This window comes from Lepisosteus platostomus, chromosome 7 (genome assembly GCF_059453375.1).
Source record: "Lepisosteus platostomus isolate fLepPlt1 chromosome 7, fLepPlt1.hap1, whole genome shotgun sequence".
NCBI lineage: Eukaryota > Metazoa > Chordata > Actinopteri > Semionotiformes > Lepisosteidae > Lepisosteus > Lepisosteus platostomus.
In genome coordinates, this window is record NC_142617.1 from 30657800 (window position 1) to 30672450 (window position 14651).

Here is a 14651-nt window from a genome sequence, read left to right on the forward strand (position 1 = left end):
ATATAGAGATTTTGGTACAGCCTCCTAGCCCTACAGTACAGTCCATCTCTTATTCATATACTGTATCTAATTATGTCTTCATGTTCTATGTTTTATTCTATGTTCCATGTTCTATCATTAACAAGGTACAGTTGTACTAAAAAAGTCATACTTTGTTTCAAATAGTTAGATTCCAGAAGTATTATCTGGTATGAAGCAAAGACACCCTCAGTTTTTATGTGTGACTGGTATCACTATAAACTAGCTTACATATTCATCATATTTCTTACAACGTAATACAATTTAAAAACAATTTAGATTATTTTTTTCCTATGCTGTGTCTTTCCCTGTGTCCCCCCCCCCCCCCCTTGTGTGTAACATCTCTGTGTATTCAGGTACTCAAAATTCAGGAGTGACTAATTAAGCTGATTTTAACAGTTACTAATCTGAACCTTAAAAAATAATCAAGGTAAGTATATTTTAATATCTGTTTTTCCATGACTGAAATGTTTCATTACCGTTGTTTATTTCTTTCCTTACATTTATCCTACTAGCTCTTTTATTCTTAAGCCTAACTCTTAAAGTACAGCCACAGCCAACAAGGTGTGCTAATGCTGAGTAATATAAAAGTCAAAAAGACTGTGTTGCTGGTGACCTGTACTGGCGATAGAAATCAAATATGAAATGCAGTCTGAAAGTACAGGTGATCCTGAAAGAAAGGAACTGAATCACCTTATGCCTGAAGGCAGATCTTTACATTCAGTTTAGATGCCCTTATGTACTGTACAGCTTCCTAGCCCTATTTCTCTTATATACATGTATATAGAGCTATTAAATTAGATTACTTTCTCAAGCTCTCAAGCAATATTTTACTCTTTTGTAACCGACCCAACTCATTTATAAAACCAATGTCCTGTTTTGACCTATACAATATGTACTGTTCACAAGGAATGACAGCAGCCAAAAGCTTGGGAGAAATTAGAATTGTTTGTTGGGATGTGGAGATTTGGCGTAACCCGCTTGGCTGAGGGCCATCCTCCCGGCCGTTGGACAGGGAGGATAGGACCCCCATGCGACCAATTGGGTAGCTGCTAAGGTGGAGAGGGGGTGGAGGAGGGATGCAGAAAACGAACAAGGAAGAGGAGAGGGTGATGTTTGATGTATATATATGGAGACCAGTTGCTTACGTCAGGATTAGTGAGAATTGCAGCAGCTGTGTCGAATGAGCGCGGCTGCCTTCATTCCTCCCAAACTTTCATTAAAAACTCCATTTCACTAAGGAATGACGGCAGCCAAAAGCTTGGGAGAAATTAGAATCGTTTATTGGGATGTGGAGATTTGGCGTAACCCGCTTGGCTGAGGGCCAACCTCCCGGCCATTGGACGGGGAGGATAGGACCCCCAAAAGAACCAAGCGGGACCCCCAGTCACCAGTGCAGAAAAAACAAAACAAAAGATTTGACCAATTCAACCGAGGAGAGAAAGTGCCCGCTTGAGGATACCGGGGTTAGTTTTAATGTATGCATAGTAAGCCTCGGAGGATCAATGGCCGAGTTGCTTGATGATATACTCGGGTATGCCTTAGCGAGTGGCGGAGGATGCGGCCCCTGATCTAAAAGGAGTGCCCGGAGAATTCTTCAGGAGGGTATCACGATACGGCCCTTCTCGTTTACAAACAGAGGGGCAGTAGGCAAAGCTCCGGCAGAGGTGCGAAGATGTGGGTAATGGGATAGAGGCTCGTAAGGGCTTATGTAGGAACAGAGTTTGAAATAATAGATGAGAGTGGCCGATCTGAGTTGGTCGGTTTTGCTTTTCTTGAGATAGAAGGTCAGTGTCTCGTAAGATAAGACAGAGATGTCAGATAAGCAGGGTTGAGAAGTAGGATCAAAGAATGTGGAAGCAGCGGTAATTTTGGAGCACCTTTGGAGATGAAGAAGGCTAACAAGAATAAAGATTCAAGAGTGCGGTCGACCCAGGGTGAGTGGTAACCCAACCTGAAAACGTAGATGTAGGATTCAAGGATGTCCGAGGTAAGTGGTACGCGTAGGTTCGAAAGGAGAGTAATTTGAGGGTGGATGAGGGATGGACAGATCTTGCCGAAAAGGAGTTAATGGAAGAAGTGGATGCCGCACAGGTATACTTTGGTGGTGGATGCTCGTACCTTGAGTGAGTTTCTACAATAGCAAATGAAGGATGATACGGTGAGAATGTCGAAAGAAGGGAATTTTATGTTCACGGAGAGGTTGAAGGATTGGAAGCAGTAAGAATTGCAGAGTTCGAGGGGCAATCCCTTAAAAGGATAGCTTGCTGGGCCAGCTGGAGATAGTGATGGAAAGGATGATTCGGAGGAATGTGAGTTCCGAATAGGGAGGTACTGTGCACGGGTTCGGTCTTGCATCTGGTGCCAAGTTCCTGAATTTCTGACTTTGAAAACGAGAGAGAGAGTCAGCTATCTCATTAAGGTGGCCTGGAATGTGAGCAGCTACGAGGATGAATTGATGTGTGAGAGTAATCCATTTAAGGCGGCAGAGGAATTTCATGATAGATTGTGATGAAGACCTTCCTTTGTTGATTATATGAACTACTGCATAGATGGCCGAATGGACGAGGACGGATTTTTGTTTCCAATTGTGGCCCCAAAGAGAAGCAGCAACAACAATTGGAAATATTTCTAAAGAGGCCGATGACTGGTTGGCGAGAGGGATTGGAGAGAACTCTGGAGGCCAAGGGGATGCAAACCATTGGCCTTTGTAATAGCCTCCGAAACCGACTGAGGGGGCTGCGTCTGTGAAAAGCTGGATATCCTTGGTGTCAGAGAGGAGGTCATCGTAGAAGAGAGATATGCCATTCCAGTTGGCCAAGAGAAGCTGTCAAAGCTTGAGCTCGGATTTGCAGTCGGCTGAAAGGCTTACGTGGTGGTAAAGAGAGGGCACAGAAGAGGCGAGGTCGAGAAGGTAGACCGTCCTTGAGGAATGATACGCATGGCGTAATTGAGGTGGCCGAGCGGGGAGAGAAGTTCCCTCTCTGTGCAAAATTTGGCAGAAGAATAGATAGAGATATACATCTGGATCCTGTCGATTTTGTCACGAGGCAGGGAGGCGGAGAAATTGATGGAATTGAGGGTGATCCTGAGGAATTGGATTATATGGGAGGGGCCAGTTGTTTTGTCAATGGCAAGGGGTACCCCTAGTTTCCTAAAAACAGAAATAAGTGTGGAAGAGGCTCTTGCAGGTGGGGTGTGGGGAAAGTCTATGGTAAGGAAATCGTCGAGAAGGTGGACAAGAAAAGGAAGCTTATAGTTATTCTAGGGGATCCAGCAGAAAAATTTTGGGCTACTCCTACGTCCGAAGGTAAGGCGGACTGCGAAGAACTTGTTCCGCCAGTGAACTCCTAAGAGGTGCCAGAAGTCTGGGTCAGGAGGCATAACTTTAACGGCACTGGAGATGTCGGCCTTAGCGAGCCAGGCACCCAGATGGATCGCTATACCAATGGGATTGATGTGGTATACAGGGAATGGGGGAGAGTCAAGTGGGACGATCATGAAACCATTCTCGACTTCGGATGCTAGCAAGGAACCAATGGACTGGGGATCAGCGGTGGCAGATTGCAAATTTTTGCAAAAGACGGAGGAAGAAGGAAGTGTGCACAGGCGTCAGGGTGACGGGCATCAGAGGGGTCAGGGTGACGGAGCAAGTCAGAAACAAGAGCGGGGATGTCGATTGTGATAGACAGAAAAGCCAGTAGTCTTTTGGGAACGCTGAAGGTGGAGTGAGTGTGAAAGGGGCCGGCGGGGGCAGGCAGGGTGAGCATGAGCTTCGCCGCAGAAGCTGCAAATATGAAGGAAGCGACGAAGGGGAGAGGTACGTGTCGAGGAATTGAAGATGTTGGAATGTTGGAAATTTGTTGGCGTCTGATCATCACGATGGGGCGACCGCGAACGTCTTTGGAGCGGGAAGGTTTGAAGAAGACCTGGCGGGAGAATAGATGCTGTGGGGGAGAAGGGGCGGAGTCAGGGTTGAGCTTGCGGATGGTATCTGGGCAAAGATTTGCTGAATGTGTCCAAGAGGAACAGAAGTCGCAGGAAAGATCTCGGACGCCGGGGAAAGTGCGGCAGTAAAGCTCAATGTCGAGGGCTCCCCAGAAGGTGCGCTGGTTCCGTTGGAGTAGGCGGGCAGCGGCCTCAGCCAAGAACTGCTTATGGTAATCGTAGAACAGGGAGCCCTCGAAAAGGACAGATAGATCGAGGACAATGTGCATGTAATCTTTGAGTTCCTGACGACGTTCGGGAAAGGCGGAGCATGTGATGTCGCGGAAAATGCTGAAAGCCAAGCAGAAGTTGGAAATTTGAAGGACTGAAGCAGAGTGAGGGTCAGAAGATTTGAGAGTAACAGAAATCGAGCCACAGTCGACTGTTCTAGAATTGTTGTATGTGGAGGAAGAGAGAAGGTGAGCTAGATTGACGTCCGCACCTCGTAGAATTTGCTGCCGGAGTGAAAAAGGAATGGGAGGAGGACTAAACTTTAGTGTGTTAGGAGGAGCTGGGAGAGGAACGGCTGTTCGGAGAGGAAAGTCCTTAGCAAAGGGGAGATTGGGATCCAGGGCTGAAGGCATGGAATGACGGATGCCGTGTTGGACACCGGGGAAGGGAGAAGATGAGGAGGGAAGAAGAGCAGAAAGCAGATTGTGGTAGGAAGGGTTAGACGGATCTGGCGGAGCTTGAGCCATGTTGGAGGTCGGAGGTAGAGACAGAAGAGAGTGCAGAAATTAGATTAAGCAGAGAAGGGGGTGGGGGAGGGGAGTGAGCCTGGGGCCTTAGACTCGGCAGCAAGGAGTTTAGGGAAGGAGGCTGGGTGGAAGAGGCTAGGTACAGTTGTTCGGCAGAGGTATGGATTGCTTGGGGAAGAGACACAGACACGGATGTATCAGGACAAGACAAGACAGAAGACGCGACAGGCAGAGGCGCAGGCGGCCTCGGGGTCCTCACGTTGGGATGAGTGGCGGCGGTGCGGGTGATGTCATCAGAGGGCGCCGGGGGAAGCTGTGGAGCTGATGTTTCCTTGTGTAGACTGCGGTTAAGTACATGGAAAACAGAGCTTTTTTGGAAGCTTTTCTTTTAAAATGGACGCCATGTTTTCGAAGTATCCTCTGGAGGCTTGCTACGGTCCGGTTGGAAATCGCGAGAGATGATCCAGGAGAAGGGGGAGCCGATGTGCGTGATGCGCGGCGGCGGGGACATCCTCGAGAGAAGCGAGAGTTATTTGGAGACTTTGCCGTGGAGGAACAGGAAGGCTGAGTTTGTAATGAGAGAGGGACTATGATGGCGGAACGCAGTCTTCGTTGAGGAGTTGGATCTTGTGAGGACTGGCTGGGAGATGAGCGGTGCTAATGTAGCACAGCGGCTGAAGGAGGCGATGAGACGGAGGTAAGGGGAGCAGTAGGGGGAGGACTGGATGAGAGGGGTAGGAGAGTCTCCTGCGCTGCAGAAAAGTTCTTCATATGAGTGGCGGATTTGTAGATCCATGAGAAGGGAGCACGGATTCGAGCTAGGCGAAAACGAACCATGCAGAAAACGAACGAGGAAGAGGAGAGAGTGACGTTTGACGTATATATATATGGAGACCGGTTGCTTACGTCAGGATTAGTGAGAATTGCAGCAGCTGTGTCGAATGAGCGTGGCTGCCTTCATCCCTCCCGAACTTTCATTAAAAACTCCATTAAATTATTAAATTTATTTTATTTTTGAATGCATGGGATTTAGGTCATTTCCCAAATAAACATTTACTTATATTAACTTAAGAAAGACTTAGAAAGCTGTAACACTTTTGGAATCTGCACAGGGCCCACTCCTTGTTATTCCGAGCTGTCTAGACGGCCATTGTACTTGGGAAGCCTTGGCAGCATATATGGACATGCCCTTATACCTTTTTTGGAGATTGTTTTTCTGCACACTCATTCTACTACACTCTACACATATTCTCCTCTGAGAGTGCTGAAGGCTTCAGAGCCCTTGACAAGGTTAGACTCGAGGACCCAGATTCTCCAATTCGCCCATATCCTTTTCCTCTCCCAAGAGATCATTACGAGGTCCCTCATCCAGTCAAGTCCATCATTTGCAGTTTCAATGAGCTTCGCCTTTAACTCCCGCTCATTCCTTCTGGGGAGTAGCAGTGGAAAGCACTTGACTCAGTCTCAGTCAATATCATTTGTTCGGACCCACTTTACAGCCTTCATTACCTTACCAAAGGGCCAACATGGAAGCGACTGAGGTTGCTACTCTTTCAGGGCCTTCCCTGTACCTCGATAACTCTCCTAGTCTACTGGAGGCTCCTGATCCTGCTCCTGCTCTCAGATGATTCAGCTTTCCTGCTCTCTTTCTATAACAGCTACTAGTTTCCATTACCACTGATCTACTCTCAGACTTCCAGGTCCACCTCCAGCTGCTGACATCTACTCTCGAGGCCACCAGGCTTGGACACTCACACTCTACTCACAATTGAGTCTTCAGCATCATACTGGTACACTCAAGACTGTCTTTGACACTAAGTCTCCAGCATCTCTCTCTCATGCCAAGACTCCATACACACTCTGCTACCTCTCCAATGCCTCTCTGCTGTGTCTCATTGTGTCTCATGTCATACACACTTCTGATGTATCTTCTCCCGTGCCCAGCCCCCACTGCTAACTTACACTATTGGGAGTTTCCCTCACTCTTTTCTCACTCTCATACTATAAGAGCTTCTCTCACTTCATCACAGTCAGCTGTAAAAGAGGTTAGTAGTCAGATAAGCCCTTTCCATTACTCTACACTACAATGTCCTCCAGAGTAAGGTCTTTTCTATTGCACTCTACTCTCTGTCTTCTCTCACTAACACAACAACTCACACAACTCTCACAAATATACACTTACTCTCACACAGCGGACTGATTGGCCAGACCTGTTCTTCCTCTCAAACAGGCTGTCATCTCTTTAAATCTGTTGATCTTACTCTCTGGACAATTCCCTCTAGAAGTGTCTTGTAACCAACCCTTCAGGGGTCCCCTATATGGCTCTTCTCCCTTTACCAAACCATACAGTGCTTCTTTACAATCTCCTCCAAGATTGCTGCCCTTATTCTGCCCCCTAACCAGGGTATACAGCTCCAGCCAACAGATATTTGCAATAGTAACATTGCACACTTGCTTCTAACTGGCAGATAAGTAGCGAACGGTTCAGCCCACTTACTACTGAACTTCAGGACATGGGAGACCTGATATTGTGTCTGCTCTCACCTGCAGCTACTGTAGCTCAGGAGTGATGTCCTGGCTTGGTCTCCCCTGAGGGAACTACTCCAGCTTCGCTCTGTCACAACTGTACCTCATTATTATCCCAACTCAGCTCAGCTGTGCTTACCTAAGTAATCACCTAGGTACTGAGGCATCCCCTTCTCAATGAGGGCTCCACCCCCTAAAGAGGTCACACCTGGATGGGATTACAATTTGTTTAGTGTGTCAGTTCTCTACTTTGGTATATATTATTTTAACTTCACATTCCTGATATTAATGTTAAACATTCAGTCAACCTGTTGCATTTTTAGTTTTTGTATTTTAGTTATTCTAATAATTTTTATTTTCCTTTTCTTCCCAAACAGAAAGTGCTATACTGTGACTTAATAATGGAAAACAGTGATTTTAACAATAATGGCAATCATCCCACTGAATAAGATGAACTTCAGCAAAGGAATAACCTTAATTTCATGTAAAATATAACCAGTGTAGTGTTTGTTTCATTTACAAGCAATATTGTGTGTAAATTGACCTAAATAAATGAAGGTAGCTTTGACGATATACCTCTATGTTAATAGAGAATGGAATTCCAGTAACCTACTCAAAATAAAGTGATAAAATTTAGTTGAAGTGTAAAAAGGGCAAATTATAAGATGAATTAAAACATCATGAATGGCATTAATGGCATACTGTAAAAGCTTGTCTAAATCACTCAAAGAGAGTGCAACCAAATACTGACTTTTTGGCTAAAAATGCTACATAAATGTGTTGCAGTACTAACGGAAACTTTGAGTCATTGAGTTGAACTCCAAGCATGCATGGAATCCCCAAAAAATGACAAATATTGCGCTTATTTGCATTACTACAAATACAAAATTGCTTGACTGAACAAAGAAGTTTTGACATGCTGTTTCTAAATGACTGTTTGCACGGCACGTGACCTTCTTGTTTTGCTTAGTACAGTGTATAATGAGTACATAAGAAAGAAAAAACAGGATACGGTGTCTATATACAGTAAATAATATTGTTAATGACAATATGAAACCTGTGTATTAAGAATAGAGATTCAACTTTTGCTGTGACAAATGCGTTACAGAATTGCCAGATTTCTTGACTTTTACATTTTATTGAAATACTGTAGGATTACTTAAAATAATAGACTTTTGATCTTTTGATAGTCTTTTGAAGCTAAGAATACTTTACACAAAAAGGTGAAGCCTGGGATACCTCTGATGTATACTTGGAGGATTTTTTTAAATTGTTCGTATTGGAAAAAACACACATCCAACTAGAATTCATTAAGCAACCTGGACAAATGTGCTTTATATCTGGAAAATCTGCTTTTTTGAGAAATTCTCTTGACCTGTTGATCTAATACAGTACCTGTTATTGCATTAACTAATATTTTATGCTTATGTTATAAAACCTTAATAAAAATTGAAATCAGTACACTTTTTCCATGATTATTTCTCCTTGTTTCAAAGTAAAAATAGTCACAACATCACCGTCTGAAATATTTTTTATTAAAAAAATGGTAATCAGGTGGGTGGCATAGTGGTTAGTGTTGCTGCCCTGGCTTCAGCTGCTGGGGTGGGATCTGTACCGAATTTATGTTCTCCCTTTGTTCGCATGGGTTTCCTTCAGGTGCTCCAATTTCCTCCCACAGTCTAACCATTTACTGGTAAATTCTGGGAAGATTGTCCCTGACATGGACTGGCGTCCCTGCCTTGCACACACAGTGTTTGCTGGGATAGACTCCTGCATGATCTTGTATTCAGTAAAGTGGTTAGAAAATGGATGGATAGATTGTAAGGAAGTTAGAATTTATGTAAATGGATTATTAATTTATGAACTGACAACAGCAGCTACAAAAAGCTGTTTCATCCTCATGGGCAAAATGAGGCAAAAGTGACATGCTTGAATGATTACTGCCCAGTAGCATTAACATCTATGGTGATGAAATGCCTGGAGAAGCTGGTGTTGTCACACATCAACTCCTCCATCACAGAGTCCCTGGACCCCTTGCAGTTCGCCTACCAGAACAACAGATCAGTGGATGATGCTGTCTCATTGGCTCTGCATACAGCCTTGGAACACCTGGACACTAAGAACTCGTATGTGAGAATGCTGTTTGTGGACTACAGTTCAGCATTCAATTCCATCATACCCAGTCAACTGGTGACAAAGCTCAGGAGATTAGGTCTGTGCAACTCTGTCTGCAACTGGTGGACTTTCTTGTCGAGAGACCACAGGTGGTGCGGATAGGCAATAAAACATCAACACCACTCACCCTGAGCACTGGAACCCCACAAGGCTGCTGTCTGTGTCCAAGGTTGTACTCCCTGTTCTCTCACAACTGCACAGCAAGACACAGCAACAACCGCATCATTAAGTTTGCAGATGACACCACTATAATAGGACTGATCAGTGATGATGACGAGTCCACTTATAGGGATGAAGTCGTACAGCTGCGTAGGTGGTGTCATAGCAATAACCTGGACTTGAACGTAAAGAAAACGAAAGAGCTAATAGTGGACTTTTGGAGACACAGGCCACACACTCACAGCCCACTCAGTATTGATGGAACAGAAGTTGAAACAGTCACCAGCTTTAGGTTTTTGGAATTCACATTTCTAAAGATTTAACCTGGACTGTGAACACTGACTCTATCATGAAGAAGACTCAGCAGCGCCTTTATTTCTTGAGGTGCCTCAAGCGATGGGGGATGCCAATACATGTGTTGGTGAACTTCTACCGCTGCACCATCGAGAGCATCCTCACCAACGGGATCACCGTGTGGTATGGAAACACCTCTTCGCGAGAAAGAAAGGCACTGCAGAGAATGGTCAATATGGCCTTGAAGATCATCGGCTGCGGTCTCACCTAGATTAAACAGCTCTATGAGAACCGCTGCCGTGGTAGAATTCTGGCCATCACAGAGGACAGTCACCACCCCGGGCATGAGCTCTTCATCCCACTGCCCTCAGGCAAGAGATATAAGAGCATACAGACACTTACCACTAGATTCTTCAATAGCTTCTATCCACAAGCAGTGAGATTGGCGAACACATTTAGCCATCCCCCTCGGACCACACCTACACCATCACCATCTACCTCATTATGATTTCTTATTTATTGCACATCTCCAGTCATTGTTTAAACGTCTGTATTGTTTACATTCAAACTGTCTACATGTTTATTTGCACATTGTCTACTGTTTGTTTGTATATTGTCTTGATGCACTGTTTGCACTTTGTTTTGTTTTTTACACTTGTTTTACAATCAAGAGACTTTCTGTAAGTAAGAATTCCATTGTACCAGTACCGGTTACATATGGCAATAAAGTTCAAGTTCAAGTTAGATAGATCACTTTATTGACCATGTACAATTTCTTGTATTAGGAATTTGTCTTTTCACATACCCCAACTCGCTCTCCATGAGACAAACAAACAGGGAAAGAGGCTTGGGGGCAGAGCATAGGGTCTATGGGGTATATGGCACCCCTGGAGCAGCTGGGGGTAAAGGCCTTGCTCAGGGGCCCAATGGGGTAAGATTCCTCTGCCGGCCACGGGATACAAAATGGCAACCTTCCAGCCACAGGTGCAGATCCTTAGCCACAGAGCCACCACACCACCTGCCTTTTAAGAGCATGAGGAAGCTAGAGCATGAGCTCTAGCTATAGTTAGAGCCATATCGTTTAGAATAGCTATGGTCTGAGCCATTAAACAGGTTTATATATAGTTACATATTGGATGAACATCCCTTCTTCCTTATCCGCATGTCTTCACAGTGTCAGGACAAGCCTTGCATGAGAGCTTTCTAGAGGCCCAAAGCTTCTCTGAGGCTCAGTTCAGAATTTGTGCTTATGTGTTCTTCTCTGTGTTACTCCTCTCAACATTTCTCTCAAGCTACATTGCATCTTCCTGAAGATTACTGCTTTCAGTAACTATAAAGTTATGTATTTTATGTACATTTCTATTACTCACTCTTACCACAGTGTCCTGGTCAAATTTCCCATAGCCTTTACCAATCATGGCCTCCCAATAAACCCTAATAATCTGTTCTCCTCCCTTGATAGCTGGTGTGTGGTGAGTGCTGTGACACACTATGGCTTCTGTTGCATCATCCAGGTAGATGCTGCACTTTAGTGGTGCTGATGGAGGGGAGTCCCTATTACCTGTAAAGCACTTTGAGAGGAGTTTCCAAAAAAGTGCTACAGTATATAAACGTAAGAATTTTTATTATTATTGTGTTGACCATACAATAATATTAGCAGCTTAGTCCTCTGTGTAAAGCTCTAGGAATGCAAAAAGACACATAAGAAACAGGTTCTGGGTCTTTAAAACAACCTAGTGCCTTAAAATGCTCTTACTTTTAATGATAAATGGCAGCCACAGGAATTTATATATAGACACAGAAACCATTACATCTGTAAGATGATCCTAGCTGCAGGACATGATCAGTCATACAAACAATGACAAACCAATGAGGAACCTACTGAGTGGTGTAGGAAACAATCAATCACCAGCCTTGATTACTGCAATTGAAAAGTTTTAAAAGGCCATCACATTACTCTCTTTCTCTGCTATATCATTTAATAATTCTCTTGATGGTTTGCTATGCATCTTTTGGGATTGTGTTAATACATTTTATATTTGTATAATTTTAATCTATGTGCAGCAGACTGCTTGTTATCCTGTCCAATTAATTCCCAATAGCTATAACACACTCTTGCAATTTGCTATTACAATTTGTAATTAAATCAATGCATTATACCACTACAATAGTAAATAAAGTACCGTGTAAGACCTTTGACAATAAAGGTTTTCAAATCATTTCAAATTCTAAACCACCCTGACAGCTAAAGCAATACTAAAAACAAATTTCTACCAAAAAATATATAGCCTTTTCATTCTTCCCTAAATTAATTATATAGTCTGCATATAAATAAAACATACTAATAAGGTGTTTATTAGTACAACAAATGTGTTTATTGCTCAATTATAACACCCCACTATTTGTAAATCGTAGGAGTTGTAGGAGCTCAAGTGGAATTAGGCACAACCTTTCCTTGTTTACAACACTGTTGTAAATGAAGGTTTACAACCAGAAGGTTTATTTTAAACCTAAAGGTCCTGACTTTATTTGAATGATAAAACAAAATGATAAAATCAATTATATTTGAAAGGGTGGCTGCTACTAGCCCCCAACCTTCTACCACCTTCTGTACTGTGCTTCTGAAACAACTTTATAGACATGTAGCAACTGAAGGACAAAAATGTACATTCCATATTTCAAGCACTGGTGACATACTGTATGTACACACATGTACTGCATATTTACAAAACAAGTCACAACTGCCACTAAGTTTATTTGTATTTAATCTGGGGTTTTTCTCTTCGTCTCATGCACTCATGGTACAAGGAACACTGGATGTCTGCCATGTCTAACTTACTAGCAGTTGGTAAGACAGCTGTGCAGTGGGAACTCAATCATCTGCCCTAATACAAAATTATATACTCTGCCCTAATACAGTATATTCTACTATTCCATACTAATCATCTGCCCTAATACAAAATTCTATACTGCCCTAATGTGGACTGGTCAGCAGCTTTGTGGAGTAGTGTGGGGAGAACCACGTGCAATTGAACGTGGCAAAGACGAAGGAGCTGTTGATAGATTGGGAGTGATGTGGAGATAGTGGACTCATAAAAGTACCTGGGAGTGCACACCGACGATAGACTGGAATGGTCTAAGAACACCAAGGTCATCTACAAGAAGGGTCAGAGCCAACTTTACTTCTTGAGGAGGCTCAGGCCCTTCAATGTGTGTAGTAAGATGCTCCATACAGCATGTTCTATCAGTCAGTTGTGGCGAGTGCCATTTTCCACGCAGTGGTGTGCTTGCACTCTGGGATTAGAGCAGGGGATGCTAACAGGCTGAGCAAGCTCATCAAAAGAGCAAGCTCTGTCAGTGGGTCTGACCTGGATCCCCTGGAGGTAGTGGGCTGAGAGGAGAATAGTGTCAAAATTAATGGCCATCATGAACAACGTCTCCCATCCCCTCTATGACATGCTTGTGAGAATGAAGAGCACATTCAGCAATAGTCTGATCCAACCACGGTGTGACAGGGTTAGGGTTAGGCTACAGAAGGTCATTCTTGCCTTCTACCATTAGACTGTACAACGCAACATTGACATTGACCTGTTTTTGGACTAAACATTAAACTCTCTGCTTACATCTGTTTTTTTCTTTTTTACAACTGTTTTTTTTTGTGTGCAATATATGCTAGGGACTTGTGCAATATATTTTTATATTTATAATGTGCAATAAAACTTTGTGTACTGTTCTGTTTTTTTGTATATTCTGTCCTGTGAGAAACTCTTTTTAGTGCATTTCTCACTGATTGTATTGTATGTATTGTTTTGTTGTATTATTGTATTATTTCGTTACACTGTGCTGTGTTGACTGTGCTAAGCTGTGGTTCCACTGCAATTTGTACAGCTTTCCTGGAAGTGATCAAATGTCTCTTCTTGCTGCCCAAGTTTAGTATTCCTGCAACCATTACTACGATTTTTTTGTGAAGCTCACAATTTAAAGGATAAATGTTTCTTATCTGAATATATGCATATCTAATTTAGATATAAGTAGAAAAATCATAGGTACTGTACTTTACACATGGGACCTATGAAACAATGTTTTTTATGTCACAATGTCACATTAGTTGTTGTTTGACAGCATTAATAGGATCAGTCCTGAAAAAACTATTGCTCTGATTCTTGGCTGTTCTTGGAATAAATTAGAAATTTAATCTCATACATCAGAGATGATGGCATGCAGTTTACATTCTGTCTCCATTACTTTAAATTGTTTCAGAAAGGTGAAAGTTGTATCAAGCATATTTGATAGTATGCTCCCGCTTTTACTTTCAACTATCATCTGTGGCATTTTGGAGTGTCTGGTTGTTTTTTTCCCAGTAGAAAGCAGATTAATAAAGATTTATAAAGCACATTTTCCAGTATAAAGCAGAAAACAAGCCTCATGGATAATTTCATTTCTTGCACACTTCCAGCACAAGTTATATTTCCAACTCCTCCTTTGTTTAAACAAAACAAAACCTTGTTCTACCTCTGGAGTCCTAACTACACTTGAATTTCTAGACTTTCTAATGTTCAGGCTAGGTAAGCCTTTATTTTCCCACCTTTGAGTAATTGCTACAACATACCCAAGAAAACTTTCCTTTTTCTCCATCTGTCACACTTTAAACATGTTCATGATTAAATGTTTAATTGATTTTGGCAAATGGAAATTATTAACTGAAGTGTTGGTAAGATAATGAAAACCAAGTCTTTTGCTTCAGTTGTTCTAAATCATAATCGGTCCCAACATAATTTCTCCAAGCTTTACATA

General features: G+C 42.9%; 1 protein-coding gene across 1 annotated transcript in view; it reads left to right on the top strand.

The window, feature by feature from the left end:
- LOC148658521 (Fc receptor-like protein 5) overlaps positions 1–8690 on the top strand; it is a 54289-nt gene extending 45599 nt beyond the window's left edge. Inside the window, exons 13-14 of the mRNA XM_088638248.1 lie at positions 375–448; positions 7607–8690. Of these exons, the coding sequence (XP_088494374.1) occupies positions 375–403 (29 nt within the window). The 3' untranslated portion in view covers positions 404–448; positions 7607–8690. The remainder of the gene's footprint in view (positions 1–374; positions 449–7606) is intronic.
- The last annotated feature ends 5961 nt before the right edge of the window (positions 8691–14651 follow it).